General features: G+C 37.6%; 2 protein-coding genes across 5 annotated transcripts in view; one reads left to right on the top strand and one right to left on the bottom strand.

Moving 5' to 3' along the window:
• The window catches only part of Erich1 (glutamate-rich 1), a gene marked incomplete at its 5' end in the record, with an annotated part of 52,793,804 nt that overhangs the window by 43,654,163 nt on the left and 9,111,867 nt on the right, over positions 1–27,774 (bottom strand).
• Positions 1–27,774, top strand: part of Fbxo8 (F-box protein 8) — a 45,386-nt gene that overhangs the window by 6,615 nt on the left and 10,997 nt on the right. The window contains exons 2-4 of one of the 5 annotated variants that reach the window (XR_015639414.1): positions 10,722–11,058; positions 15,414–15,540; positions 18,933–19,048. Coding sequence is in view for 2 of the 5 variants with exons in the window: in XM_087588314.1 (XP_087444440.1) it covers positions 10,730–11,058; positions 15,414–15,540 (456 nt within the window). In the remaining 3 variants the exon portion in view is untranslated. Of the gene's footprint in view, positions 1–4,927; positions 5,029–10,721; positions 11,059–15,413; positions 15,541–18,932; positions 19,049–27,774 lie in introns of all 5 variants that reach the window. The other 4 variants (XM_087588314.1, XM_087588316.1, NM_001012050.1 and 1 more) reach the window with 4 other exon arrangements.

The following is a 27,774-nucleotide window of genomic DNA, read 5'->3' as shown; positions in this document are numbered from 1 at the left end:
ATGGAATCAGATTGCATGAGGAAAAAATAAATCATTAGAATCTGAGTTTGAGAGACTCTTGTAATCCTGTTGGCCTCTGTATAGATTTTAACTGGAAGCGAACCATTCTTCATTTCTGGGTGTGCTAGCTAGTTTTATGTCAGCTTGACACAAGCTAGAATCATCTGAAAGGATGGAACCTAAACTAAGGTTTAGCCGCAGGGCAGGAAATTTTCTTAATTAGTGAGTGATTCCAAAGGGCCCAGGCTTTGTGTGTGTGTGTATATATGTGTGTGTGTGTGTGTGTGTGTGTGTGTGTGTGTGTGTGTGTGTGTGTGAGTGTCAGTCAAAATGGCATCATTTAAAAAAAATGTAATCACCTACTGGAAGTAAATTGTGTAGAAAACCGGGTCCTCTGGGGCATGCCCAGCTGCCCTGAGCCTCAGGCTGTCCCAAGGGCCATTGTCCAGCCATAGTACTGGCAGCCTTCATCAGGTCTTCTACACCAGGAACATCCAGGTTAGACCACATCACACCCAGTCCCCGGTCTAGCAGGTCCCCCTCAGGCATGCCAATCTGCAAGAGCTAATTGCTCTGTAATGTTTTCTAGGTCTGAAAATACCTTTATTTTCTGAGATTTACTTTTATTTATGTATATGGACATCTTACCTGTATGTATGTCTGTGCACTGACCCTTGAAGATGATTGTTAGAATTAAGGTGTAATGATATATAAATATATGAAACAATATTATTGATTAATGTTTATTTTGAGTATTACATAAATGTTTCAGGTAGAATACTATGAACAAAAGGAAGGGAGCAAGACAAAACTAGAACATCTAAGAATTAAATCTCCATATCCAAAAAAGATGTGGGATAAATTTCTTTTTCTTTTTTCTTTAAAAGTTTCTCTGCCTTTAGGGATGGGGACAATTATTCTTGTGGTCAAGGCGAGCAATTAAAGAACATTTTCTGCTCTTTGAAAAGACCAGAGTTCAGGTTCCAGCACCCATATCTGGGCAGGGGATTTGATGCTCTCTGCTGGGCTTTTGGGCGTGTATACATTACATGCGTACACTAGTTAATTAATTACTTAATTAATTAATCAATGTTTCTTGAAATGTCAAAAGTAATAGTTTTTTATTTAATAATAAATAATTCTTATTTAATATTTTAGAGTTTTTCTTAGTGGAGTCACTCTGCTAATTCTCAAATTCCATTCTAGATTTATTGATAATTGTACCTTACATTATTTTGTCATTATGAAATGACTTCTAGCTCCATTATTCCTTGTCTTTATTAGGGATTATAATGTTGACAAAAGCATGCTCTCCTCTTTTATTTATATGTTCATTGGTCACTTATGTAGTTTGTAGTTTTTTAATATTAATATAATATAATCTACCATTTCTCTTCTTTATATCCAATTTGTCCAATTAGGCACACCATCAAATTAATTCTAGGGTTTCCTCTTCAAACTATCATAATTGCTTTTGTTATAGTTTGCCTTTGGCTAACTCAGTCCATCTTTAAGAAATATTGCCTTACCCAGCAATGGTGGCATTCACCTTTAATCCCAACCAGGCTTACCTGGTCTGCAGAGTGAGTTTCAGGACATCTGGGGCTACACAGAGAAACCATGTTTGAGAGGCAGATTTTATTGGTAGTTTTAGAGGAAATATCAAGTACCCTGGTGTCTTAGGGTTTTATTGCTGTGAACAGACACCATGACCAATGCAAATTTTATAAAGGACAACATTTAATTGGGGCTGGCTTACAAAGGTTCAGTCCATTATCATCAAGGCGGAAGTAGGGTAGCATCCAGGCAGGCATGGTGCAGGAGGAGCTGAGAGTTCTACATCTTCATCTGAAGGAAGCCAGGAACAGACTGAACATCCTCAGGTAGCTAGGAGGGTCTCCAAACACAGCCCACAGTGACACACTTCCTTCAACAAGGCCACACCCTCCAATAGTGCCACTCCCTGGACCAAGTATATGCAAACCATCACATTTGGAAAGGTGAAAACTGAAGGATGAGCTTTTTCATTGTAACTTCATATTCTGGAAGTGTAGGCAGCTCCCTAGAACATGCAGTATGTAGAGTGGATCTGTAACATCTGTTAAAATTAGAGTTATAATTGGGCTGGAGAAGTGGCCCAGCTGTACAGGCATGAGAACCTGAGCTTACATAGGTCCTTAGCACTTTTGTGAAAAGCTTAGGTAGACATATATCTGTAACCAGGACTGGATGAGGGGTGGTCCCTGAAGCTCCTTGATCAACCATCCTTGTCAAAATCCATAAGCTTCTGCTTCTGTGCTGTTAACCAAAGGTGAAGAGCAGTCAAGGACTTCAGCCCTCCATGTGCAAATGTATACACACTACCAAAACCAATGCACAAGTATACACATAGAAAATTATTAAGTTTTTCGAAAAGCTCTAAATAAAAAAAGTTGTAGAATGTCATATATATATATGTCTTAGTAATACTCTAATGACTGCACATTAGATTGTTTTAAAAATAAAATGTTAACATAAGATGTATGGACCCCAATAGGACTCATTCGCCTCACCCTGAATTGTTCCCTTTTTCCATTTTGAGTCCTCCACCTTTTTGGCTTCTTCAGGACATATAAGTTTCTTCTTCTTTTCCAAACGAATCTATCTCTTTTTAGATAATATTTTAATAATTCTTTCAGCTTTTCACACATGTGTACGGTGTATTTTGGTCATAGCCACCCACTATCACTTTCTCCCTAGTTCCTGTTATGACCCCAGTCACAGAACCTTACCTCCTCCTTGATATTAAGAAAAGAAAAAGAAAACACTCTTGAGTCCAGTTAGTGCTGCTCATGTGCATATGGCTATGTCTCCAAAGGAGTGCGACACTTCCTCTATTGCAAAAAATGTGTTGATGTACTCTTTGTATTTTTCATTTTGTATGTATTTATATGTGTGTTTTATATCTGTATGAGGACGTTAGCATGTGAGTGAGTGTGCCTTTGTCATTACATATATTGGAAATAAGAAGACAATTTTAAGAGTTATCTCTCTCTTTCTACCACCTGGGTTTTGGGAATCTAACATGAATCATGAGTCTTTACAGCAACTGCTTTTGCTGGCTAGATTATAAGTAATTATTTTTCAAAAGTTTTCTTTGTTTGCAAATCCATCTTAAACCTTGCTTCTATTTATATCAGCCCAGCTACTCTACTGTAACAGCATAGAAATTTGGGAGCAGATCATTAAATTTGAAATATCAGAAATCTTAATAAGGAAACCAAAATACAAAAATCTTATGATTATGTTAATAAAAGCAGCCACATTTCAGTCCCAGTGACATGTTCCCACTGAGTGTTCAAGGTAACTCAGCAGCCACGAGAATAAGATTTCAGGATTCTCTGTCCATTAATGTAATGCATACATGTATTCTGAACTGAATATTAATTACTTTGCCCTTAATCCAGAACTGTATATAATTTCTCTGACAATGTAAGCTGCGAGTAAGTAAGTAACTAAGGACCTGATAGTCAGGAGTTGTGCTTACATAATTTTAGACCACCCATTCTTGCATCACAATCATTTTACCTATTTGGCCTTTTCCTAAGCTTTCACTCTCCACAGAGCAGTGGTTGAATGTTCACCATTTCAGTGTTTGTAACAGCTGTTTAGAGGGCACTGCCATGAATAATGAAAAAATAACCTCAACCTACAAAGGAGCTAGCCTAGACTCTGAAAAGAATATTTTTAAGATAGAATTATCGATTTTATTAGTATATATAAATAACCAATGGTAATTTTACCACAGTATCTCACATTTACACTGAAACTCGTGTTTGCAAATATTTTTTTAAAGTGTTTTTCAGTTTGAAATTCTTGGCATATTAAGTGATCTCACTGTTCATCTGATTTTCTCTGACCAGGTACTTTGACAAGTGAGCACACTGTTCTGCCTGGTGGAGCTTTGTACTTCCATGTTGAAAGTGTTTACACAGAATACTCTTCCATTCTCCGGAATGGGCCATTGTTTGTGTACTTCCCTGCGGAAGCAAACCTTAGCTTCTTTGAATGTGAGCAATTATAAATAAAACTATTACAGATACTCATGTACAAACATTTATGTAGACATACATTTTCAACTTATGAAAGTAATAACAAGAAGTATGAGTGCTGGATTGCATGCTATAAAGTATATTTAATTTTGTAAGAAACTACTAAACTATCCTCCAAATGTGCATCCACACTTGGGCCTTCCTTCTTGTTAAGCCTCATATGGTCTATGAGTTGTATTGTGGGTATTCTGATTTTTCTTGGCTCGTATCCACTTATTAGTGAATGCATATAGCATGTATGTACTTTTGGGTCCTCAGGATTATATTTTCTAGTTCCAGTTATTGGCCTGCAAAATTCATGATGTCCTTATTTTCAATAGCTGAGTAGTATCCCATTGTGTAAAGACACTACATTTTCTGTATTCGTTCTTTGTTCGAGGGATGTTTGGGTTGTTTCTAGCTTCTGGCTATTACAAATAAGACTGTTATGAACATAGTTGTAATGGCTATTCCTGGTTGTCAACTTAGCTATATCTGGAATAAACTACAATCCAGAATTGGAGGGCTCACCTGTGATCCAGATCTTGAGACTGGAAGACACAAGTTTCAGACCTGGATCTTGGCATGGAGATCTTGAGGCATGATAGCTATGAAAAGATTAGGCCCAGAGTAGTACACACTTTTAATCCCAGGAGACTAAGGCAAGAAGACTTCTTATTTCAAGGTCAGACTGGGACAAAACAAGTCCCAGATCCAGGCATGGTACTGCACACCTTTAATCTGGGCCACACCTTCTGCTGGAAACCTACATAAGGGCACTGGAAGAAGGAAGGTTAGCTCTTCTTCACCGATTGCAAATGACTCGACAGTACATCTGTTGGAATCTACTTTTATAGAAGACCAGCTGAAACAACTAGCTTTGTGGGACTGAGCAACTGCTGGATTCTTGGACTTCCCATTCACAGCTGAGAATTCTTGTGGAGTTGGACTACAGACTGTAAGTCATCATAATAAATTCCCTCAATATAGAAAGACATTCCACATGTTCTGTGACTCTAGAGAACCTTGACTAATACAGAAGTGGTTGTAGAGGAGCAGAAGTATAAGGATGAATCTTTTAAGAGTCTGCCTTCTAATTCACCAGCACCTTCAACTACTGAAACCTCTCCAGATACTGTCTCTCCTGAGAGTTTGGAGAATATTGAAGGCCCATGGTTAAAACTATATTTCAAACTTAAGGAACTTAATGCTTTTGATTATGTTGATCTATCAATTGTAACTGACAATGAATTAGGTGACCAGGTGTACCAAATTTTCTACAATTTGGGGGGAAAATTGGAAAGTGATTTTACTGGCTTATTGCTCTTATTATCTCTGGACAAATTGATGAAGGAAAAGAGTGAGCTGTATGATAAAATTGAATGGCTCCAGATGCAAATAAACAATGTAAAGATTTCTAAATGTGCTCTTGAAGAGAACCTTCTCTCCAGCAGCCAATAGAGTTGCAGAAAAATCAAACTGAAGCCCATATTATAAGGTTGACTGAATTACATTGAAAATTCAAGTTTCAGCCTCAGAGTGTGTCAGCAGTTAAAGTAAGGTCATTAATTGGCAAAGACTGGGATCCTATAACTTGGGATGGGGATGTGTGGGAGGAGGACCCTGTTGAAGCTGAGAACTTCGAATCTTCAGATTCTCAAGGGTTTACCTCACCTGAGGAAGTAGTAGTACCCTCAGCCCCATCCTTTGAAATAATGCCTTTTTCACAAGAGGAAAATTAATCCCTCACAGTCTGATAAACCAGCAGTGACTTTCTTTGAAGAAAATGCCAGTGAAGACAATGCTGATGTTCCACCAATAGTTTCTTCCAAACCTATAACAAGACTCAAGACAAACCAAGCCTGTAGAGGGGACATAGAAAGTGTAGTCCATGAGGAAATGCACTACACTACTAAGAGCTTAATGGGCTGGCTGTCATTTAAGCAGAGGTCTGGGGAATATGTTTGGGAATGGATTTTAAGGGTATGAGATAATGGTGGAAGGAACATAAAACTATATCAGGCTGAGTTTATTCACATGGGCCCTGTGAGTGGAGATTCCAGGTTAATATGGAACCTTGCACAGTTAAAAAAGGTGTCAGGAGTTTATTTGAATGGTTGGCTGAAGCGTTTATCAAAAGATGGCCTACTGAAAAGGAGTTGGAAATGCCTGATATCCCTTGACTGATTGTTAATGAAGGGATTTTAGGGCTCAGGGAAATTGCAATGCTAGAGCGGATATGTTGTGTAAAACCCAATCCTCCACAATGGGAAGGTCCAGAAGATATGCCCTTCACGAATCTTATAAGATGCAAACTGGTAAGAGGGGCACCAGCACATTTGAAGAGCTTTGTTTTTGCCCTTTACCTTCTGCCGAAGGGTTGGAGAAACTGCTGCTCGATTGGATGGATTAAATAAAATGGGTTTAATTGGGCTCCGAGGTAGCAAGGGCCAGGCAGCAGTATTGAATTGCCAGAGGCAAGGTGTTCATGGTTATTATAATGAGCAGCGCAGACAAAACAATGTTTATAATGACATAGCCTATAATGGTCAGCAAAGGAGAGGTGAAATTTATAATGGCATGACTCATTCAGACCTTTGGTACTGGCTGATTAGTCATGGTGCTTCCAGGCATGAAATAGATCAGAAGCCTACTGCATATCTGTTTGATCTGTATAGACAGAAAAATTCTCAAACCAAACGAAAGAAAGGCTACATTGGATCATAGCAAAAGGCATCTTGGCCAGTGAATCAATTTCCAGACTTGAGCTAGTTTGCAGACCCAGAACCCCTCGAATGAAGAGGTAGCCAGGTTCCCCTGAGGAAGGATTTGATAAGATATCTAAAAGTTTTGCTGTTAGCCTTTCTCCAGTTCTTCCCTAGAGAGACCTCCAGCCTTTACAAGGGTAACTGTACACTGGGGGAAAGGAAATAATGATATTTTCTGGAGTCTATTGGCTCCTGGTTCTGAATTGATGCTGATCCCAGGAGATCCGAAGAAACATTGTGGTCCTGCAGTTAAAGTAGGGGCCTAGAGAGAACAGGTGATTGATGGAGTTTTGACTGATGTCCAACTTACAGTAGGTCCAGTAGTTCCCTGAACACATCCTGAATATTTCCTCAGTTCTAGAATGTATAAATGGGATAGATATACTTAGAAATTGATAGAATTCTCACATTGATTCCCTGACCTTTGGAGTGAGGGCTATTATGTTTGGAAAGGCTAAATGGAAGCCTTAGAGTTGCCTCTTCCAAAGAAAATAGTGAATCAAAAACAGTATCATATTCTTGGAGGAATTGCAGAAATTACTGCCACTATCCAGGAATTGAGAGATGCAGGGGTAGTGGTTCCCACCACATCTCCCTTTAACTCTTCTAGCTGGCTAATGCAGAAGACAGGTGTCATTCATTGAGAATGACAGCTGACTATCAAAAACTAAATCAGATAGTAACTCTGATTGCAGCTGCTGTACCAGATATAGTTTTGTTACTTGAGCAAATTAACACATCTCCTGGTACCTGGTATGCAAATATTGATCTAGCAAATGCTTTCTTCTCAGGACCTGTCCATAAAGACCACCAGAAGCAATTTGCTTTCAGTTGGCAAGGCCAGCAGTATACCTTTACAGTTTTGCCTCAAGAATAGATTAACTCTTCTGCCCCATGTCGTAACTTAGTTAAAAGGCATCTTGATCATTTGTCTCTTCTACAAAATATCACATTGGTGTACTATATTGATGACAGTATGCTGATTAGACCAAGTGAGCAGGAAGTAGCAACCACTTTGGACTCATTGGTAACTCGTATGCATATCAGAGGATGGGAAATCAATCCAACCAAATATCAAGGACCATCTACATCAGTGAAATCCTTAGGTGTGGGGCATGCAGAGATATTCCTTCTAAGGTGAACGATAAGGTATTGCACCTGGACCCTCCCACCACCAAGAAAGAAGCACAACTTTTAGTGGGTCTCTTTGGATTCTGGAGACAGCACATTCCTCACCTGAGTGTGTTACTCAGGCCCATTTACCAAGTTACTCAGAAAGCTGTTAGCTTGTGTGGATCTTAGGGCAGGAAAAGGCTCTTCAACAAGTCCAGGCTGCTGTATAGGCCGCTCTACCACTTGGACCATGTGACCCAGCCAACCCAAAGGTACTCGAGATAGAAATGCTGTTTGGAGCCTCTTGCAGGACCCTGTAGGTGATCTTGAAGCTGGAAGACACAAGTTTCAGACCTGGTTCTTGGCATGGAAATCTTGAAGCATAGGAGCCATGAAAAGCTTAGGTCCAGACAAAGTACTACCGGCCTTTAATCCCAGGAAACTATGGCAAGGAGATCTCTGAGTTCAAGGTCAGCCTAGGACAAAACAAGTCCCAGATCCAGGCATGGTGCTGCACACCTTTAATCTGGGCCATACCTTCTGCTGGAGGCCTACATAAGGGCGTTGGAAGAAGGAAGATTTGTTCTTCTTTGCCTATTAAAATTACTTGCCAGCACATCTGTTGGAATCTACTTTTACAAAAGACTAGCTGAAACAACTAGCCTAGTGGGACTGAGCAACTAACTACTAGAATCTTGGACTTCCTATTCACAGCTGACAATTCTTGTGGAGTTGGACTACAGACTGTAAGTCATCATAATAAATTTCCTCACTATGGAAAGACATTCCATAAGTTCTGTGACTCTAGAGAACTCTGACTAATATAAAAAGTGGAGCATGTGTCCTTGTGATATGGTGTAACATCTTTTGAGTATATTCCCTGGAGTGGTATAGCTGGGACTTCAGGTAGAACCGTTTCCAATTTTCTGAGGAACCACTAGATTGATTTCCAGAGTGGTTGTACCAGTTTGCAATCTCACCAGCAATGAGTGGATTGTTTGCTTTCTTTTTGTTTTGATTAGGGGTCCTTTATTATAAATGTGTTTTAAAAATATTTGTGGCTTGTCTTAATATTTTGATTTTATATCCTTTTCTGAAAGTATATGTGTGTGCACCATGTGTGTGCAGTGCTTGCATAGTCTGGAAGACAGTGTTGGATCCCCTGGAACTAGAGTTACAGATTGTTGTGAATTGACATGCGGGTGGTAGGAATTGAACCTGGATCTTTCAGGAAAGCTGCCACTGCTATTAATCACTGAGTCATCTCTCTAGCCCTATGAATTTAATTTTTAAAGCTTGAAGCTGGTTAAGCTGATAATATTTATCTTGGTGTGCTATGGATGGAAAGGTTATTTTCTTGTGCTTTTTGTGCATTAGTGTCTTCTCTTTGTAACCTCTATCCCATATGTGTGTGTGTGTGTGTGTGTGTGTGTGTGTGTGTGTGTGTATGTGTGTATAGATGATGGATGGACAGATGGACAGACAAACAGGTTATTTGCTCCATAACCTCACATTTTTGTCCCAATAATAACCAAAAGTTTAGTAAATATGCATGTGACTTCTTTTTAACTAAGAAAATAATGTTCTCTACATTTTTGAAGCTCTTCTGGGTGATGAAGTTATTTCTAGGACTTTTCATAGTGGTAACCAGTAGTTTGTTTTGTGTGTCTAACAGTGGTGGCTTTTTTTTTCTTTCTGTGTTCCATCTAAGGTTCAAATCATACCAAGAAAATTATTTCACTATTTTACTGACTTCATGTGAAAATCAGTATTTTTTTCTAAAATTTTTGAAATAGTAGTAATCAGTTCGGAGGAAACAAGAGTATTTGTTTAAAAGAGATTCATGAAACTAATTATTTGTATTAAATAGTCTTCCTGATTTAGTTTTTTCCTTGGGGAAAATTGCTTGCTTTGAAAGCTGTATCAAGTAAGTTTAGGTCAGTCATTTTCTAAATAGTTGTGCATGGGGAGTCCAGCATATTTAACAGCTGCTCTGACAGGTGACATGTAGGTGGGAGAGACTGGAACATACCTTCTTATATTGTTTCCCAGGGACTTTGGACAAATCTACAGGGCTATTTGGAGAAGAGTTGAAAAATTACTCTAAATTACATTTTTATTTCTAAGCAACCATGAAACCAAATAGGCTGTTATTGCTGAGAAATTTATTCTAGGTGTCTAATTTATAAGGTTTTGAATTAGACTTCAGGGCCTATGCTACATTTTACTACAGTCTACAGCCTGTAGATTGGCAGGAATTAAATGGAAAGCCTGCATCACAGCTATTATGCATCTGGGAGTTTGTTTAAAAGGGATTAGCTTAGCTGAGCCTGAGTTGTGATAAAAAGCAGGGTCTGGAACCTGTTTAACTGAAGTCCGGGGCTTCAGTCAGAGCTGGATTTAATACTAGCCCATAAGTTTGCGTGACTGCAACTTGTGTTTTCAGGACATCAGCTACTTAACTCCCGCCTCATGATTATGTTACCTGTGAATTTCAAAAGACTTTAACAAGCAAGCTGGTTGAGAGGTGATGAGCAGACCAGGTATTTAAACTTCTCCACTTGGAAGCATCCCAGCTCTTCCTTATAATAATACCCTGCAGCTCTCTTAGCAGCTGAGCTATTACCAGTCTTAAAGTGGATTTTCTTTTTGATATTATGCTTTAATGAGAACTTTTAATTCCAATAAACAGATGTGTCAGGTTTGTTATGCCTCTGGGAATGATGGTTTGATGCTTTGTCACCCTTTTTACTTTCTGGCCTTGTCTCAGGCTTGCAGATGGGTCAAGGACTCTGGAGAGTGGCCAGAAATCAGCATCTCCAACAGGAAGCCTACGGTGAGACAGGCTACCTCAGCAGAGAACAGAGCAGGAGAGTGGCTTCAAGCAACATTTCTCACACCAGTCACCGGAAACAAGCCCAAGGAGGCATCGATATATATCATCTTCTGAAGGCAAGGAAGTCTAAAGAACAGGAAGGGTTCATTAACTTGGAAATGCTGCCTCCTGAGCTGAGCTTCACCATCTTATCCTACCTGAATGCAACTGACCTCTGCTTAGCTTCCTGTGTTTGGCAAGACCTTGCTAATGATGAACTTCTCTGGCAAGGGTAAGCTAAACTCACCAGTACTTAACTCAGATCCCTATCCGGTTTAGTGTTCTTCTCATAGCACACATGCATTGTGAAGTAATTTCTTTTAATATGAGCTTATAATATTTTCTTTTACTAGATCCTAGAAAAATAATAGTTATCTTCTCGGTTTTCATATTGCCAAAAAAAGACAGTAGAGAAGACAATGGGATGATGACTTTACAGAAAGAGGTTACAATCAAGACAGGGTATCACACATCAGAAATTGCAGCCATTTGAGAAGCCATCCATTCTGAGTTAGAATTTATAATCTATAGTGTGTAGTCCTTATATCATCTGAAGACATAGCAGACTTAAAAATCAGTGAAAACAGTGATTTTGTTGCATTCAAAGTGCACATGTGTGTCTTTAGATTTCTGTTTAACAGTGTTTGTTAGTTTCAACTTTTAAATTATGACAACTTCACCTCTGCTTTTTCTAAACTTTCGTCACTGAGAGCAGGAGAACATTGGAAAAGCATGACAGACATAAATCTCAGCTGTTGCACCAGTTTCAATTTAAACCACAAGTCCATGTGCTTTGGTGGAACAAAATGGGGTCTTTTATCTCATTTATTCCTAAACAGCATTTCACTCTAATGATGTTTCTTTCTTCTTTTGAGTCTTGAAATTGCTACCAATTAGAATCACCAGATTTCAGATTTTCTAGTATTCTTTCCCAAAACTTAAGTCTCATTCTCTTGAAGTAGTCTTTATTAATGATAAAGAACTTATCAATAGTAGTAATATACCTAGACTGGAAAGTTAATTGAAGGATTTGATAAATTAATTGAAATTACCAGATTCCAGTGGAGGTATATTTTCAGTAGCAGCATTTCTGATTTGATCTTCTAAGGTCTCAGGATTGTGTATAAAAATATTTATTATTAACTAATATACATAAACAATCTGTCTTATTGTTTGTGGCCTTGTCATACTGTATGAGTACAAATTCTTATAGCATTGTTTAAAACAAATGAGTTTTTAATGACTTAATCATTCTAAAAGATTAGAATAATATTTTACACCTGGCTTATTCTCCCCCCACCCACCATCTTAGCATTTTCCACAAATAATTTGTGTTCTTTTATTTGAACTTTGTGTTGCTTCGTTGTTCATTTGTTTGTAGCCCAAACTGACTTCAAAGTCCTGAGGCTCCTGCTGCAGCCTCTCATTGCCTGGGTTGCAGGTATATGCTGCCCCACCCAGATGGTTCTCTGTATTTGAACTTAAAACAATATTCACTTCTAAACTAGTCAAGCTGAAAATTTTTTCATTAGAGCTTTAAAGACATTTAAATGTATTAAAGTATATTTTCAGTGTTTTTTGTCTTAATGTGCTCTGATAGAGTCCAGAACTCAGAGGAACTACACTAAATGCTTTAGCTCTCAAACACTAAGCAATTCATCTGTATAGATTTGAAAAGCATGATCCTGTGCTACAGAAAATAGTGTATTATGAGATACAGTTCTTATTCAAGGTTGAATAAAATTTTTACCAGCTGCAGCACGCCTTTGTAATAGTGAAGAAGCATGAATTTGGACCAGTGTCTTAAGCATCCTCAGCATTACAGCATTTGATGTGCATAGTTGTGGAATTATGTTGTGTTTATTTTGTTGTTCATGTATTCTTTAAAAAAAAAAAAAGAAAAGAAAGAAAAGGCTCCATGACCAAGATTTACTGTTACTTCACACTTGGCATGGATGTAATAAATCCCAACTAACTTAACATTGCAAGCTCTGAGTAAGACTTACCATCTAGATGCTACAGGAATGCACATTAGTTGTGTGTCTTTTAGAGAATCTTCTGAATATTCATTAATTAATTCATTCACTTTACATCCCAATCGCAGCCCTGACCTCTCCTCCCAGTCTTCCCCCCCCCCATAGCCCTTTTCCTATTTTTCCCTTACCTTCTCCTCTGAGGAGGGGCCCTTGGTAACACCCTACCCTGGCATTGCAGGACTAGGGGCATACTCTCTCACTGAGGCCAGACAAGGCAGCCTAATTAGGGGAACAGGATTCACAGGCAGGCAACAGAGTCAGGGACAGCCACTGCTTTAGTTGTTGGGGGATCCACATGAAGACCAAGATGTACATCTGCTACATATGTGGGGGGGCACAGGGGAGGGGTAGGTCCAGCTCATGTATGCTCTTTGGTTGGTTCTTCAGTCTCTGGGAGCCCCCAAGTGTACAGGTTAGTTGAATCTATTGGTCTTGTAGTAGAGGATAGGAATCCCCTCCAGTTCCCCTAATTCTTCCTGAAACTCTTCTACAAAACTCCCTGAACACTGTCTAAGACTTAGCTGTGGGTTTCTGCATCTGTTTTGGTCAGCTAGTTGGTGGAACCTCTCAAAGTACAGTTATACTAGACACCTGTCTGCAAGCAGAAGAGAGTGTCAGTAGTGTCAGAGATTGGCACTTGCCAATAGGATGGGTATCAAGTTGGGCCAGTCATTAGTTGTCCATTTCCTCAGTCTCTGTCCCTGTACATCTTGTAGTCAGGACAAATTTAGAGTTGAAGGTTTGTCGTTTTGTCAGTGGGTTGGCATCCTTATCCCTCCACTGGGAGTCCTGCCTGGTTAAAGGAGGTGGCCTCTTCAGGCTCCATATTCCCCACTGCTAGGAATCTCAGCTAGTGTCACCCTCATAGACACCTTCGAGTCTCCCCCATCCCAGGTCTCTGGGCTGTCCTAGAGATGCTCACCCACCTTCAGCTGTCGCTGATTTCCATTCACTCACCAGGCTCTCTATACTCCTAATCCACCCTATCCCTACCCCACCCCTTTTTCCCTCTCCTTTACCTCTCCCACCCAGTTCACTTCCTCCATCCACTTCTGATGACTGTTTCCCATTCTAGTGAAATTATAGCATCCTCCCTTGGACCCCCTTGTTATTTGGCTTCTTTAGTTCTGTGGAATTTAGCATGAGTACCCTGTACTTTATGGCTAATATCCACTTATCATTGAGTATCTGCATGTCCTTTTGGGAATGGCTTATTCACTCAGGATGATATGCTCAAGTTCTATCAATTTGCCTGCAAAATTCATGATGCCCTTGTGTTTAATAGCTGAGTAGTGCTGGATTGTGTAAATGTATCACATTTTCTTTCTAGAATGTGCCTGCCTAGACCTGTAGTGACTTTATGTATTGGTACCAAGGGTGCCCTTCTCAAAGGAGAAGAGGGGAGAGATATGGAAGAGGGGCTATGTGAGGGAGGGACTAGGCGGAAGGGGGCTGCAATCGGAATGTGATGTTAATAAATTATTAGCCATTATATAAATAAACTTAGAACCATTTCTTTTTCTGGTTGAGGGACCTCTGAGTTGTTTCCAATTTCTGACTATCAAATAAAACTGCTATTAACATAGTTGAGCAAGTGTCATTGTGTATGGTGTGACCTCTTGCCTAGGAGTGGATTTTAAGGTAGAACTATTCCCAACTTTCTGAGAAACCACCTAATTGATTTCCAGAGTGATTGAACAAGTTTGCATTCCCACCAGCAATGGAGGAGTGTTTGCGAACTTGGCTTGTCTCTGTTTCTTGTGTGGTCCACTGACATCAGAGAACTGTTGACAGGATTGAGCAAGCCAATGCATTTTAAAACCCTGAACAGAGTGGCTGTAATTTAGTAATCTCTAAGTGATTGTCATCTAGCATTGATCTTATCCTTGGTTGCTTGTGCTTAATGTCACACAGTATTCGATCTTTGCCACTGAAATTCTTAGGAGCTACCAAAATTGCTAATAGTATTGAGTCCTATTATAGTCTATGAAACCAGAAGTGCAAATTTTAAAATGAAAGTTTGTAGCCACATGTTTACCATTCTAAAGGCAGTGGGACCTGGGAGAATGAAGGTTAAAGATGAGATACATTTAAGTCTCATGCAACAGCCAATTTTATTCAAAGCCTCAGATAATTTATGCCCTAAGGATTAAGAATAACTCTCAGTCACAAGGACAAGCCTTATGTGGCAAAAACATTTTTCCATATAAGCATATAAGTAAATAACAATAGTGACTATAATCTGATGTGAATTCACTTTTATCTGCTATCTTTGGGAGAAGCCCAAAACATAATCTAAGAACAATTATTCCATGTTATTGAAGAAACTGAGGCCACAAAACTCTTGGTTTTTATTTTGTTTGTTTGTTTGTTTGTTTGTTTTTGCTTTGTTTTGTTTTGTTTCTTTAAGCACTTAAAATTTCCTTCACATGATTCCATTCTTAGTGTTTGGACAGCCACAAAATCTAATTTTGTGTCATTTATTTCAGAATTTTATCATGTATTTTAGGGAATATAGTAACTTTTGTCTTCTTGTCCTTTATATTTACAGGTTGTGTAAATCCACATGGGGTCACTGTTCTATATACAATAAGAATCCACCTTTAGGATTTTCTTTTAGAAAATTGTATATGCAGCTAGATGAGGGAAGCCTCACCTTTAATGCCAACCCAGAGGAGGTAAGTGGAGAACAGGGTTATCTGCCTCAGGTGAACTTGTATGATCTTGCTTCAATCTTCTAATAGTGTAACCTTGAGGGAAAATTTAAAGTAACTAAGCATGCCTTTCCAGTCTCTGAAAGACCAAGCTCCTGGTTACTGTTATATGGCCCAATCTCTGTTGTTTGCCTTTCCTGGTCATACTCCAAGCTGTCTATCTGCTAACACTGTGTGGCAGTATTCTTGAGATTTACACAGTACTTTACTGGTCTGATGTATATTACCAGGGAATATAAACTTTTGTTAATTAGAGCATTCATATAATACGTTCATCAAATTATATCTGCAGCATTGGTTTCCCATTACTGTACTTAGTAGTGAAGTACTTGTTTTAGAGATAATCCCAGGAAACACCATCCTAGTGTCCATGACCTTAGGTGGCAAGATGGCTCAGGAGATAAAGAGCTTGCTTTCAAGTCTGGCAGCCTGAGTTCAATCCCCAGAAACCATATAAAGTGAAAGGAGAAAACAGATCCTACAAAATTGCCTTCCAACTTAAATACTACATGTATTGTGGCACAAACACATACATGTATATTAATGTGATAATAAATGTTTATTAAAAACATAATTCCATGTTTCCTAAAATCTCTTCTTGATTATCCTGTTTAATGGTTTTGTAATATTTAAAAGTGATCAAAATGTGAAGAAAAAATTTCCTTCAACTTTTTCTATTCTTATTTTAATGTATCTTGAAAAAATAAGAATTTTAGAAATGCTTACACATCTACTGGACTTACACCTTCAAATCCAAATGGAAATGATATTACTTGGGAGTTTATGGAAACATTAACTGAACTACTCTAATAGTTTTTAATGTTACTAATCATTGTTTAAGCTGGAGAGAGAGTTCAATAATTAACCAAGCACTGGCTGTTCTTCTAGAGGTCCTGAGTTTAACTTCCACCAACCACATGGTGGCTCACAACCATCTCTAATGTGATCTGATGCCATTTTGCTGATGCCCTCTTCTGTCATGCAGGCATACATGGAGATAGAGCGAGTACTCATATACATAAAATACATAATAAATAAATATCATAAAAAGGGAAAAAAATTGTTTAAGCTATGCACAGTCAAGTTCTAAAATTATCTTAATTTTGTTATAAGTAGGAAAGTGTTTCTCCAGTTTTTAATTTTAAGCTTAAATCTAATCTATCATTCTTATAATTATGAATGAAATACCACAGTGACAGTACATTTTAAAATAAATTGATCTTCACTTACTGTGAATACTTTTCTTGTCAAATTTTTCTTGCATACTTATAAAGCTAAAAGTCATTTTTAAACATACACTTTATCATTTAGTCTTATCATTATAAATATAACAAATGATTCATTATAAAACCTGCTATAATATTCACATTCAGATATACTAATTCTCTTTTCCTTTTTTTCTTACTAATGACTTAAAGTAGGTGAAATTCTAATGCTTTTTCTAGTTGCTGTTGTTACTTTGGGTTTTTTGAGACAGTGTCTTATATAGCTCAGGTTTGTCTTGAATTTACTGTATATTTCAGGCTGACCTTAAACTTCTGATCCTCCTGCATTAGTTTCCTAAATGCTGAGATAGTGTGCCACCATGCCCAAGAAACCCATGAAAATGGGATGATTTATTAAAGGCCAGCATTCAAACTATATATTTGAAGCCATTATAATGTAAAAAGCCACTTTTTAGACTATAGTGACAGTAAGGAATTACCATATATTAGAGTTTATTGGTTATCTCTTTATTGTAATTTTCCAACTGAATAGTAGAATATCGTTGCTTTTCACAGTATCTTCTGTGTAAACAGATAACATAAGCATGTCACCTTCAGGTCTTGTAAATTCACTGTGGCAAATGTGCAGAAATTTCACTGTAGTTTTTCATAGACTGGATTAGTTTCAGAGTCTTCCTTATGTTAATTATAATTACTTTACTGGTTGCTCATTAGAACAGCTCGTATGTGTGAGCTGTCAAATGTTTTGCTTTGGTCTGCTTAGCAATTGCGTGAAGATTGCTGGAGAAGAACTAAGGCCAACTAGTGTGGTATATTGCTCCAGGATTTGTAAATCAGGAGAGACAGCTTTTGTAAGTCCCCACCTTATTATGCCTAGTTTGTGAAGTCTCATTGGCTTCTATCACAAATTATACGGATGCTAAATCAAAGTGTCATCTTTAATTCCTATGTCTTGCAAATGTTCCATTGTAAGCAAAGTGTAACTTGTTAAGTACCAAGTTGTACAATGTCAGAAAAGTGAGATATTGCTGGTACTAACGCTGGTAAGTAGTTGTTTCTTCCTAAATGTCTTGCAGTTTTAAAAACAAATTATAAAGACATGCTTTCTATGAACAGAAAGAAAAACTTTTCTGCCCTCATACATTAGGATATGGGCTAGATAGCTTTAAATGTCTAAATTGGAACAATTAGACACAAAAGTATGTTCTGTGTTTGCAGATGTATACATTTCACCATAGAGTTTTGTTAGTAACTCCTAGAATGTTTTGCGGGAAGGCAGAAAAAAGGAAGTACTTGAGTCCATTTGTAATGTGATTAGATTTTAAATTGTTATTTCAAATATTTGCTAAGCAAGGGAATTTAAGTTATCAAAATAAAATGTTAGGTTGCCAGGTTCCTTTTCCATCCCACCTTTCATTGGTATTGAGAGTTGGCTGTATTTCTGTTCTTCACACAAGCCTGGTTTAGAGTAGCTTAGAATGTTCCTGAATAAACTAATCCACTGTTCTGAAAGGGACAGAGACACAGAGCTGAGCCATTCCAAGTGTCTCTTGTTCTAGACTCTGATTCTATGTTATTGTGAGTATCAGGACTTTCCCAGGTATTATGTATAGCAAAAATAAAATTTTATCTTTACTAAAATATATTTATAGTACAAATAGGCCACCCCCAAAAAGGCATTTAATGTATTTGGAAATCATTTTAATGACTCTATCCTAATTTTCATTACAAATACAAAATCAATTTGTTTATTACTTACAAAGTGAATCAAAGTCACATAAAACCAAGTTATCAGAAAGATATTCTCCTGGAGAACTTGGCAATATAAGTATAATCAGCCAGATCATGGGAATGGAATGCTAGAGGCAGAGTACTTTCTGGAGATTTATTTTTCCCCCACTCACTAGAGCACTGTCATCAGACATATTTTTCTGGGGTTCATCCACGTAAGCAGTAAATTATTGTTAATAATATGTTCAATATAAGTGGTGTTTATTGCAGCTGCTTGAGATAAGTAACACATATTTGTTGATTATTATAAAAAGTGTATTTTTCCATGATTTCTACTTTTGTACGTAAGATTTTTTTATAGCAAATATCATTAAAATGTAAAAATAAGAATACTTACAGCCACAGGGAACAAGATTCTCCAAAGGACACCGTCATGTCATGGATATGGGTAACCAAACTCCATAGCAACTGCTGGCAGTGGCTCGTGGGGTGGGGGAGAACATCTGCACAATTTGGTACGATTATCTAGCACGCTGTTGTGATCTGCATGACATTGTGATCTCAGCTGTATGTAATGTCTTGATCTTGTGCATGAGCTTGTGTACTGTGTGACAGTGACCACATTCTAGTAAAGGAATGTGATGAATATTCTCTGTTTACACTAAGTTGTACTTTTCCCTGCATGTACAAGTTCAGTGTGTCAATTCTAGTCTGCTAGGAGTTGTGATAAATTGTACTTTTCATCCACCTTGCTTAGAACATTTTTTGGGCATTGTTATTTTTAAATTTAGAGTCTTAAAAACTCATAGTAGGCATAGTGTAATATAGACTTGTTTTCAACTCTAAGTATGTTGTAAATAGTCTTTACAATATAAAAGTATGCATTAGCTATATAAGCAAATTTCCCCTACATTCATACCAAATACCTAATTCATACACCTTTATGCATTTCACTAATTGGATCTTGGATAAAAATCTATTATGAAATTATATTTGTTTGACCTATTTTACATGGAAATGAATTAAGTAGATAAATAATTTATTGTTAAAACAGCATATTTTTTTGGCTATTTAACCAGGAAATGTATAAGTTCATCCATTATAGGAGCAATTTTAAGAAGGTGCTCACCTTACTGTTAGAGATTTGACTGAGTTTTTTATGTATAGCCTGAAAATGGTTATTATCTACTTCATAGCATAAGGACAGTAACATAAATATCTTAAACTTTTACTCCTAAGGATAGATAACCTCATTTGGTTTTGTCAGAACAAACAGAAGGGTATTCTCAATTACATAATAAGGAAGACATTTTCAAAAGCCTATAATTCATGATGCACATAGGGAATATTCAACAACTACACTTAGTGTGAAACATTATCCAAGCTTATTTGATACAACAGTATTTGGTTTTGTTAAGGAACATTCCAAAAAACATACTTAGAAATACACTTATAAATTTAAGACTGACTGAGATGTCATTCTATTCATTTGCAGCTATCTGATAAAACTCTGTTGGTTTATAATTGTTTGAAATTTAACATGCCTTCTCTATAATGGAATCTCTATACCTACAATTACTTGTTTTCTTTTCCATTTTCTGATAGTATTTCCTATTTAAAACCAACAGCTTTGTTGTGTCTTGACAGAGAGAGATAATTTTCATATTTTGTGTTTTAATTTGTTAATGAAAGTGTTACTTTAGAAAATAAACCCCTAGAGCAATATTCAATATTGCTGTAGACTGATACAAATGTCCCTGAAAAGTAATTTTATATTATTAACTACTTGTTATTAAATCTTTGATATTTTATTCTCTATATGAGCTATATAAAATCTGAATATCTCCTCTATTTCCAATGAAGACTTATAGGCCATATAGGGAGGTTTTTTTGTTTTTGTTTTTGTTTTTGTTTTCTGGAGAATGCTCTACATTTTGAGATTAATTCTAGTTCCACCAAGCTAGAGAATTTTACTTTTTTTTTAATAGAAAACTGTCTCAGGAATAACTGGATATTGTAGATAGTTGAGAATAAGCCCTATTGACAGGAAGATGTATGTACCTTGAATAGTCTTTTATAGCCTACAGATACAGAAATGTGAATTTCTAATTCTTATCTAGTATATAAACTGAAGCTTATCTTGGAATGATTAAGTCAATCGGTGGCTGTAAGTGTTTCTCAGACAGTGCCTCATTTTATGAACGAGTACCTGCAATATGTATCAAGGATATGGCTTCAAGGAACAGCTAAGCTGACAGTAACTTAAATCATATGTATTTCTTTGCATAAAGCATTTGAGGAAGACGTCTCATAGTGATACACTGATTTCATCCTTGACGGTCTGTAGACATTGACTGAAAGAGCTGTCATATCTCTCTCCCTTCCTCCCTCCCTCCCTCCCTTCCCTCCCTCCCTCCCTCTCTCCCTTCATCCGTCCTTCCTTCCTTCCTTTCTTCCTTTCTCTTTCCTTCCTTGAAAATAGATTATTCTCTTAAACAATGCATCCCAACCAATTTTCCCACCTCTACTCCTCCACCTCCTCCAGATCTACCTCCCCCCCATTTCTTCATCAGAAGAAAGCAGGCCTCCAAGAAACAATATCCAAATAGGACAAAACAAGATACAATAAGACAAGGCAAAAAGCTGTCACAGCAAGGCTGGACAAGGCAACCCAACAGGAGGAAAAGAGTCTAAAGAGTAAGCAAAAACGTCAGAGTCAGACCCACACTCAGGGTTAGGAGTCCAGCAAAAATGTCAAGCTCACAGCCTGACAGAGACCAAAGCAGGTTCAGTGTTTGCTGCTTCAGTCTGTAAGCCCCTGTGAGCCCTGCTTAGTTGATTCTCTTGGTGTCCTTCATCCCCTGTGACTCCTACAGTCTTTCCTCCATCTCTTCCAGGAGGTTCCCCAAGCTTTGAGGGGAGGGACCTGAAGAAGACTTCTAGTTTAAACTTTTCTGTTTGCATAATGTCTGGCTGTGGGTCAGTGTACCCACTCTCATCTGCTGCTGGAGGAAGCCTCTCTGATGACAACTGTATAAGACACCAGTCTATTAGTGTAATTAGTTTATCAGTAGTTCATTAGGAATTGTTTGTTTGTTTGCCAGTTGTGTTTGGTTCTATTCTAGGTCTCCGTGCCATCTAGTTTCCAGTTCCTTGCCATCCAGGCAGCATAGGGCATGGGCTCCCTCTTGAGGCATGGGCCTCAAATTAAACCAAAGATTGGTTGGCCATCATTGCCCCAGCACATTATACATGTTGTAACCAATTAGCAGACTAAAAGTATTAACTTGCCTGGGAAAGTCTAGTTGAGCTGTATTTAGGTTGGGGATTTATCTAATTTTTAACTAGCTCATTTTAATCCAATTAAACTCTCACATCAAAAATAAAGATAAATTTGTACTGTTCTACCTATCCAAATTGCTTGTATCCAGTACCAGTGTCCCTCCAGAATCAAACCCTTGCAAGTGATCACTTATTAAAGTGTTATTAGGGGTGCTTACCCAAAGACCGAGTCCCCGTTACCTGCTTCTAGCCTCTTACTTAGCAGAGTATCTGAATTACGGGCCTAAACTGTCCGTGAAATCCTTTCTATTCCTTTTCCTATTGACCCAGAAGTGTTTATGTAATTTAGTCTTGTGAATTACATCAGCAGAATTATACTGAAGGATTTGTAAAACTTGTTTCTAAACCTAAGTATGAGAAATGTGGGGACTGCCTTTTTTGTGATGAGAATATTGTATGTATATATGAATGTATGTTTATGTAGTATGTATGTATGCAGTATGTATGTATGTATGTATGTATGTATGTATGTATGTATATCTAGTCTGGTTTATAGGTGATTTAAAGTTAGTTAAGAAACTAACTCTGTCCGGCCTGCTAAGTCAATTTTATTATCTATCAGGTTTTCCCTCTTCGTCCTCTCTCCTAGAGTTATTGCAGCACATGGTTTGCATGCACGTTGTAGAGTCAAAGTAAACCTTTCTCAGAGAAATGGATTTCCCACAATTGGTTCAAAGAGCAGCTGATGCACTTTCCACTTGTTTCCTTTATTATCTATGTTAAATGCTAATTTACTGTCCCATTGTGAAATCATCATAAATAAAAATTAAGTGAAATTATTGGGCAGTATGTTGCTAGACAGTATATATGAGCGGGTCTTTTTCTTCATTTAATGTATGCTTTTATTACCAATTTAGATTAATATACTTAGAAATCTTATTATTTTGGTTATCTTAAGTTCATTTCAAAGAAAATTATATTTTTCTAATTTCTTTTAGCATATTTTCTCTGACTAGGTTTCCTATAACTTGATATAAGTATAGTTTCAAATCCTTGATATCACTTTCTGGATTTAATACATAAGATTATTATGCCTCTCTTACCTCTTTAATTTATTAGTTGATGCTCCCAACATGGCTGCTGTATCAGAAATGTAAATGACATTTTTTCCCTCAGATTCAATCTTCAAGCATAAGGTTTCTGTGAACTTAGTCGTGGCTTTAGAAGTATGGGAAATCATAAGTATAACACTAGCTTTATGTTTCAACAAATTGACCAAAGTGTAAATTTATCCATTAGATTATTTACTGTTTTCTTCTTTCATCATAAAACTTTTAGGGTTACCTTCTTCAGAATTAAGATCCTAAGGCTGAACCATTCTAGGCCAGTCATTATTGCACAGTGATTTGGAACAGTGCTCTATCCTCTAAGAAGTAAATTTGAGGTGTTTCCACACGTCCAGAGGGAGGTCTTACTAAGTATCTTGATGTCATGAGTCATGTCATTTTGATATTGAGTCATTAGCCTCTGTGTTGTATTTGCCTTCATGGAATAGGTAGTTAGATACTAGTGACAGTATGATGATTAAATAAATAAGACAAGTCAAATAGTCAGTGTTTCTAACTGCTCAGTAGGTATGTGTTTTCCAGGTACAGCTACTGGAACTTAAAATTTGAAGAACCAGACTCTGCTTCAGACCTTGAAGTTCCTCTCAAACCTTTAGGTTCTAGCAAATAACTCTTTGCAGCTTGAGTAGTAGTTCTTTATAATGTGTGCATTGGTCAGACCAGGATCCTCACACTTTGGTGAGACTTTTTGCCTTTAGTGTATTATCTGGCAAGTATTCACAGTAACATGCTGTGTTGATGAATATATTCCTCTACTGCTGTACTCTTAACACTTTTTAAAAATTTGATAATTATTTTTAAAGATGTTTCAAAGCTCCTAAGTATATTTTAGATGTCCATGTGTCTAGAGATTATGACAAAGTTACAATTTTGTTTTCAAAGTATAGTATTTGTATATGATATTTCATGTGTTAACATCACTGCCTCGTTAGTTTGAATTATCATTAAGCACATCATAGCTAATTAAGCTTCTTTTGCCAGCCTAGAGCCTGGTTTAGGTAGAATGGGCTTTTCTTTTTTCTTTTTTCTTTTTTTTTTTTAATTAACTTGAGTATTTCTTATATACATTTCGAGTGTTATTCCCTTTCCTGGTTTCCGGGCAAACATCTCCCTCCCCCCTCCCCTTCTTCATGGGTGTTCCCCTCCCCATCCTCACCCCCTTGTCGCCCTCCCCCAACAATCTAGTTCACTGGGGGTTCAGTCTTAGCAGGACCTAGGGCTTCCCCTTCCACTGGTGCTCTTACTAGGATATTCATTGCTACCTATGAGGTCAGAGTCCAGGGTCAGTCCATGTATAGTCTTTAGGTAGTGGCTTAGTCCCTGGAAGCTCTGGTTGCTTGGCATTGTTGTACATATGGGGTCTCGAGCCCCTTCAAGCTCTTCCAGTTCTTTCTCTGATTCCTTCAACGGGGGTCCTATTCTCAATTCAGTGGTTTGCTGCTGGCATTCGCCTCTGTGTTTGCTGTATTCTGGCTGTGTCTCTCGGGAGAGATCTACATCCCGCTCCTGTCGGCCTGCACTTCTTTGCTTCATCCATCTTGTCTTAATTGGATGGCTGTATATGTATGGGCCACATGTGGGGCCGGCTCTGAATGGGTGTTCCTTCTGTCTCTGTTTTAATCTTTGCCTCTCTCTTCCCTGCCAAGGGTATTCTTGTTCCCCTTTTAAAGAAGGAGTGAACCATTCACATTTTGATCATCCGTCTTGAGTTTCATTTGTTCTAGGCATCTAGGGTAATTCAAGCATTTGGGCTAATAGCCACTTATCAGTGAGTGCATACCATGTGTGTTTTTCTGTGATTGGGTTACCTCACTCAGGATGATATTTTCCAGTTCCGACCATTTGCCTACGAATTTCATAAGGTCATTGTTTTTGGTAGCTGAGTAATATTCCATTGTGTAGATGTACCACATTTTCTGTATCCATTCCTCTGTTGAAGGGCATCTGGGTTCTTTCCAGCTTCTGGCTATTATAAATAAGGCTGCGATGAACATAGTGGAGCACGTGTCTTTTTTATATGTTGGGGCATCTTTTGTGTATAAAGATATTTATATTAAAATATTTATATTATATTTATATTTATATTAAAATATTTGTGTATACCAAGAGAGGTATAGCTGGATCCTCAGGCAGTTCAATGTCCAATTTTCTGAGGAACCTCCAGACTGATTTCCAGAATGGTTGTACCAGTCTGCAATCCCACCAACAATGGAGGAGTGTTCCTCTTCCTCCGCATACTCGCCAGCATCTGCTGTCACCTGAGTTTTTGATCTTAGCCATTCTCACTGGTGTGAGGTGAAATCTCAGGGTTGTTTTGATTTGCATTTCCCTTATGACTAAAGATGTTGAACATTTCTTTAGGTGTTTCTCAGCCATTCGGCATTCCTCAGCTGTGAATTCTTTGTTTAGCTCTGAACCCCATTTTTTAATAGGGTTATTTGTCTCCCTGCGGTCTTACTTCTTGAGTTCTTTGTATATTTTGGATATAAGCCCTCTATCTGTTGTAGGATTGGTAAAGATCTTTTCTCAATCTGTTGGTTGCTGTTTTGTCCTAATAACAGTGTCCTTTGCCTTACAGAAGCTTTGCAGTTTTATGAGATCCCATTTGTCGATTCTTGATCTTAGAGCATAAGCCATTGGTGTTTTATTCAGGAAATTTTTTCCAGTGAGAATGGGCTTTTCTAAGAGTTTTACATCAACCAAGAGCAACCATTTCGGGGATGAAGTGCCCATGCAGTTGTTGGTGATACCTTGTGAAAGGCCATCATGCAGCCATCTTAGTCACAGGGGTGGCTCTGTGAGGAACTTTAGTAACTCACAGGAGGGAGGGGCTCATTTTCTCTTAGAAAGTATTTAAATTACTTATCAGGGCTTTCAGTTATTTACAACTTAAATAATGAGGTTTAAGTTATTTGTCTAATGTCTAATGCTTTCTCTTTTTTGAAAAAAAGCAGAAAATCTGTTTTGTGTCTTAGCCTCCATTTCTCTAAGTTTCTTTGAAAAAAGTTTTTTTTCTATTTGCATTTTTATTTACTTTTATATGAGACTTCCTGTTGATGCATTCTAGCCACGAGGATCTCAGTATTCAGCCATTTCTCCATATCTTATATTTTTATGTAACCAAAAGTCCGTGGAAACAAAATACTGCCAATTTAAATAGTATCCATAAATAAAGTCGTTTCTTCCTGAATCCCACATTCAAGCATGAATTATCTGATTTTTATACACTGGGAATTAAATGTGCTGTTAGGATGATAAAATTTGCTTCAGTAACCATATTTAAAGGGATTAGTCATAGGATGTTTACACTGTCCACAACTGTCACTTCTCCACAGTGTGGATAGCATGTCTTCTGCTTTTACGAAGAAGAGATAACATTTGCAGCTCTTGAAGTACCCTTTCCTATTAGTTCCATACAGTATAGAACCTTCCAGTAAATGACCTCATTAGGAGTATTTCCATAAGAGGAAAGCTGGCAACTCCTTAAAACAAACAACTACAGAGTCACAAAGGGTTCCTATCTCTAATCACGATTTGTGAAGAAAAGATTCCGTAACATAGACAGATGTAGGTTTGTTGTACAAAGGTCAACTTTTCTGAATCATTCCCTGTTAGGAAATATGCTAAAGCACTACATTTTGAGATGGCCCATGTGGGTTGTCCTTACAAACACACATTACTGCTGAATTACAATCTGAAGGTCTCTAAGCATGTGAGAAGGCTTTGCATACATAAAGAAGAGAGAAAATATTATAAAATACATAACAAGATGAAATAGCAAGATAAAAACTGTTTGAAATTTCTCATTATAAATCTTGTGCATTTGTTTCACCACAAATGAAAAAGTAAGTTTTTTTCATTGGCAAATAGACATCTTCAGATAAGTCATTGTTAATTATTCATGCTTTGCTGTTTTTATTTTCTTTTTTTCTCCTTGGCTAGATAAGGAAGGTAAGATTTCATGCTTACTTTAGCATTCTGCAGTGCTTTAGGAAAGAAACTGGGAGCAAGAAAGGATGCTGTGCCTGTTCTCCGCCTGAGTCCGCCTGAGCAGACAGACTGTAACTGCTCATACAGGTCACACCCAGGAAGGGGACTTGGAAAATAAACTGTACTTCTTAATATACTTCTTAAGAGTGCATTACTCTACGTGTCATACAGGTCACTTCTTAGAGTGCATTACTCTACGTGTCATACAGCTCATACAGGTCACACCCAGGAAGGGGACTTGAAAAATAAATTGTACCTCTTAATATACTTCTTAGAGTGCATTACTCTACGTGCTGTAGCACGTTCAAATTTCCTGTTTCATTGTGATTCAAATACGTGAAAACTAATGTGAAAAAAATTAGAAATGCAGATTGAATTATTTTGTGTTATAATTCTTTTTGCTAAAATGTAAGAGGTATACTTCTGAAAGCCTTCAAATTTACTGTAAAAGCAGAAATCAACTAATATGAGCTTTGATTTTGCATTCTAGTACCCTGCCCGGTCCAACAGTGCACAGCAGTGTGCCTCTGGCAGGTCTTTTGTCTTTCCCTGCTCTTGCCATCTGCTTTGCTCCTGGCTTCCTTTCTCTGTCAAGTTTCCTTTATCTTCTGGCATACATAGTTCAAAATTATCTCTAAAGAATAGACCCTTTTTTTCTTTCTCATAATTAATTTTTCCTTCCTCTCCACCATGTCCTAATATTTCCAGGTGATTGTGCCTTCCTCAGTTTCCCCATCTTGAGCTCACTCCTTATTGTAGTCGATTTGAACTTGACTAAGTCTATGGAGAGACTTCTGGAAAATCACTACTTTCTTTTTTCCCAGTTGGATGCCCTGTTTACC

Source organism: Rattus norvegicus, chromosome 16, assembly GCF_021556685.1.
Source record: "Rattus norvegicus strain SHRSP/BbbUtx chromosome 16, alternate assembly SHRSP_T2T, whole genome shotgun sequence".
Lineage (NCBI taxonomy): Eukaryota > Metazoa > Chordata > Mammalia > Rodentia > Muridae > Rattus > Rattus norvegicus.
This window is presented reverse-complemented; position numbering and strand designations above follow the sequence as displayed.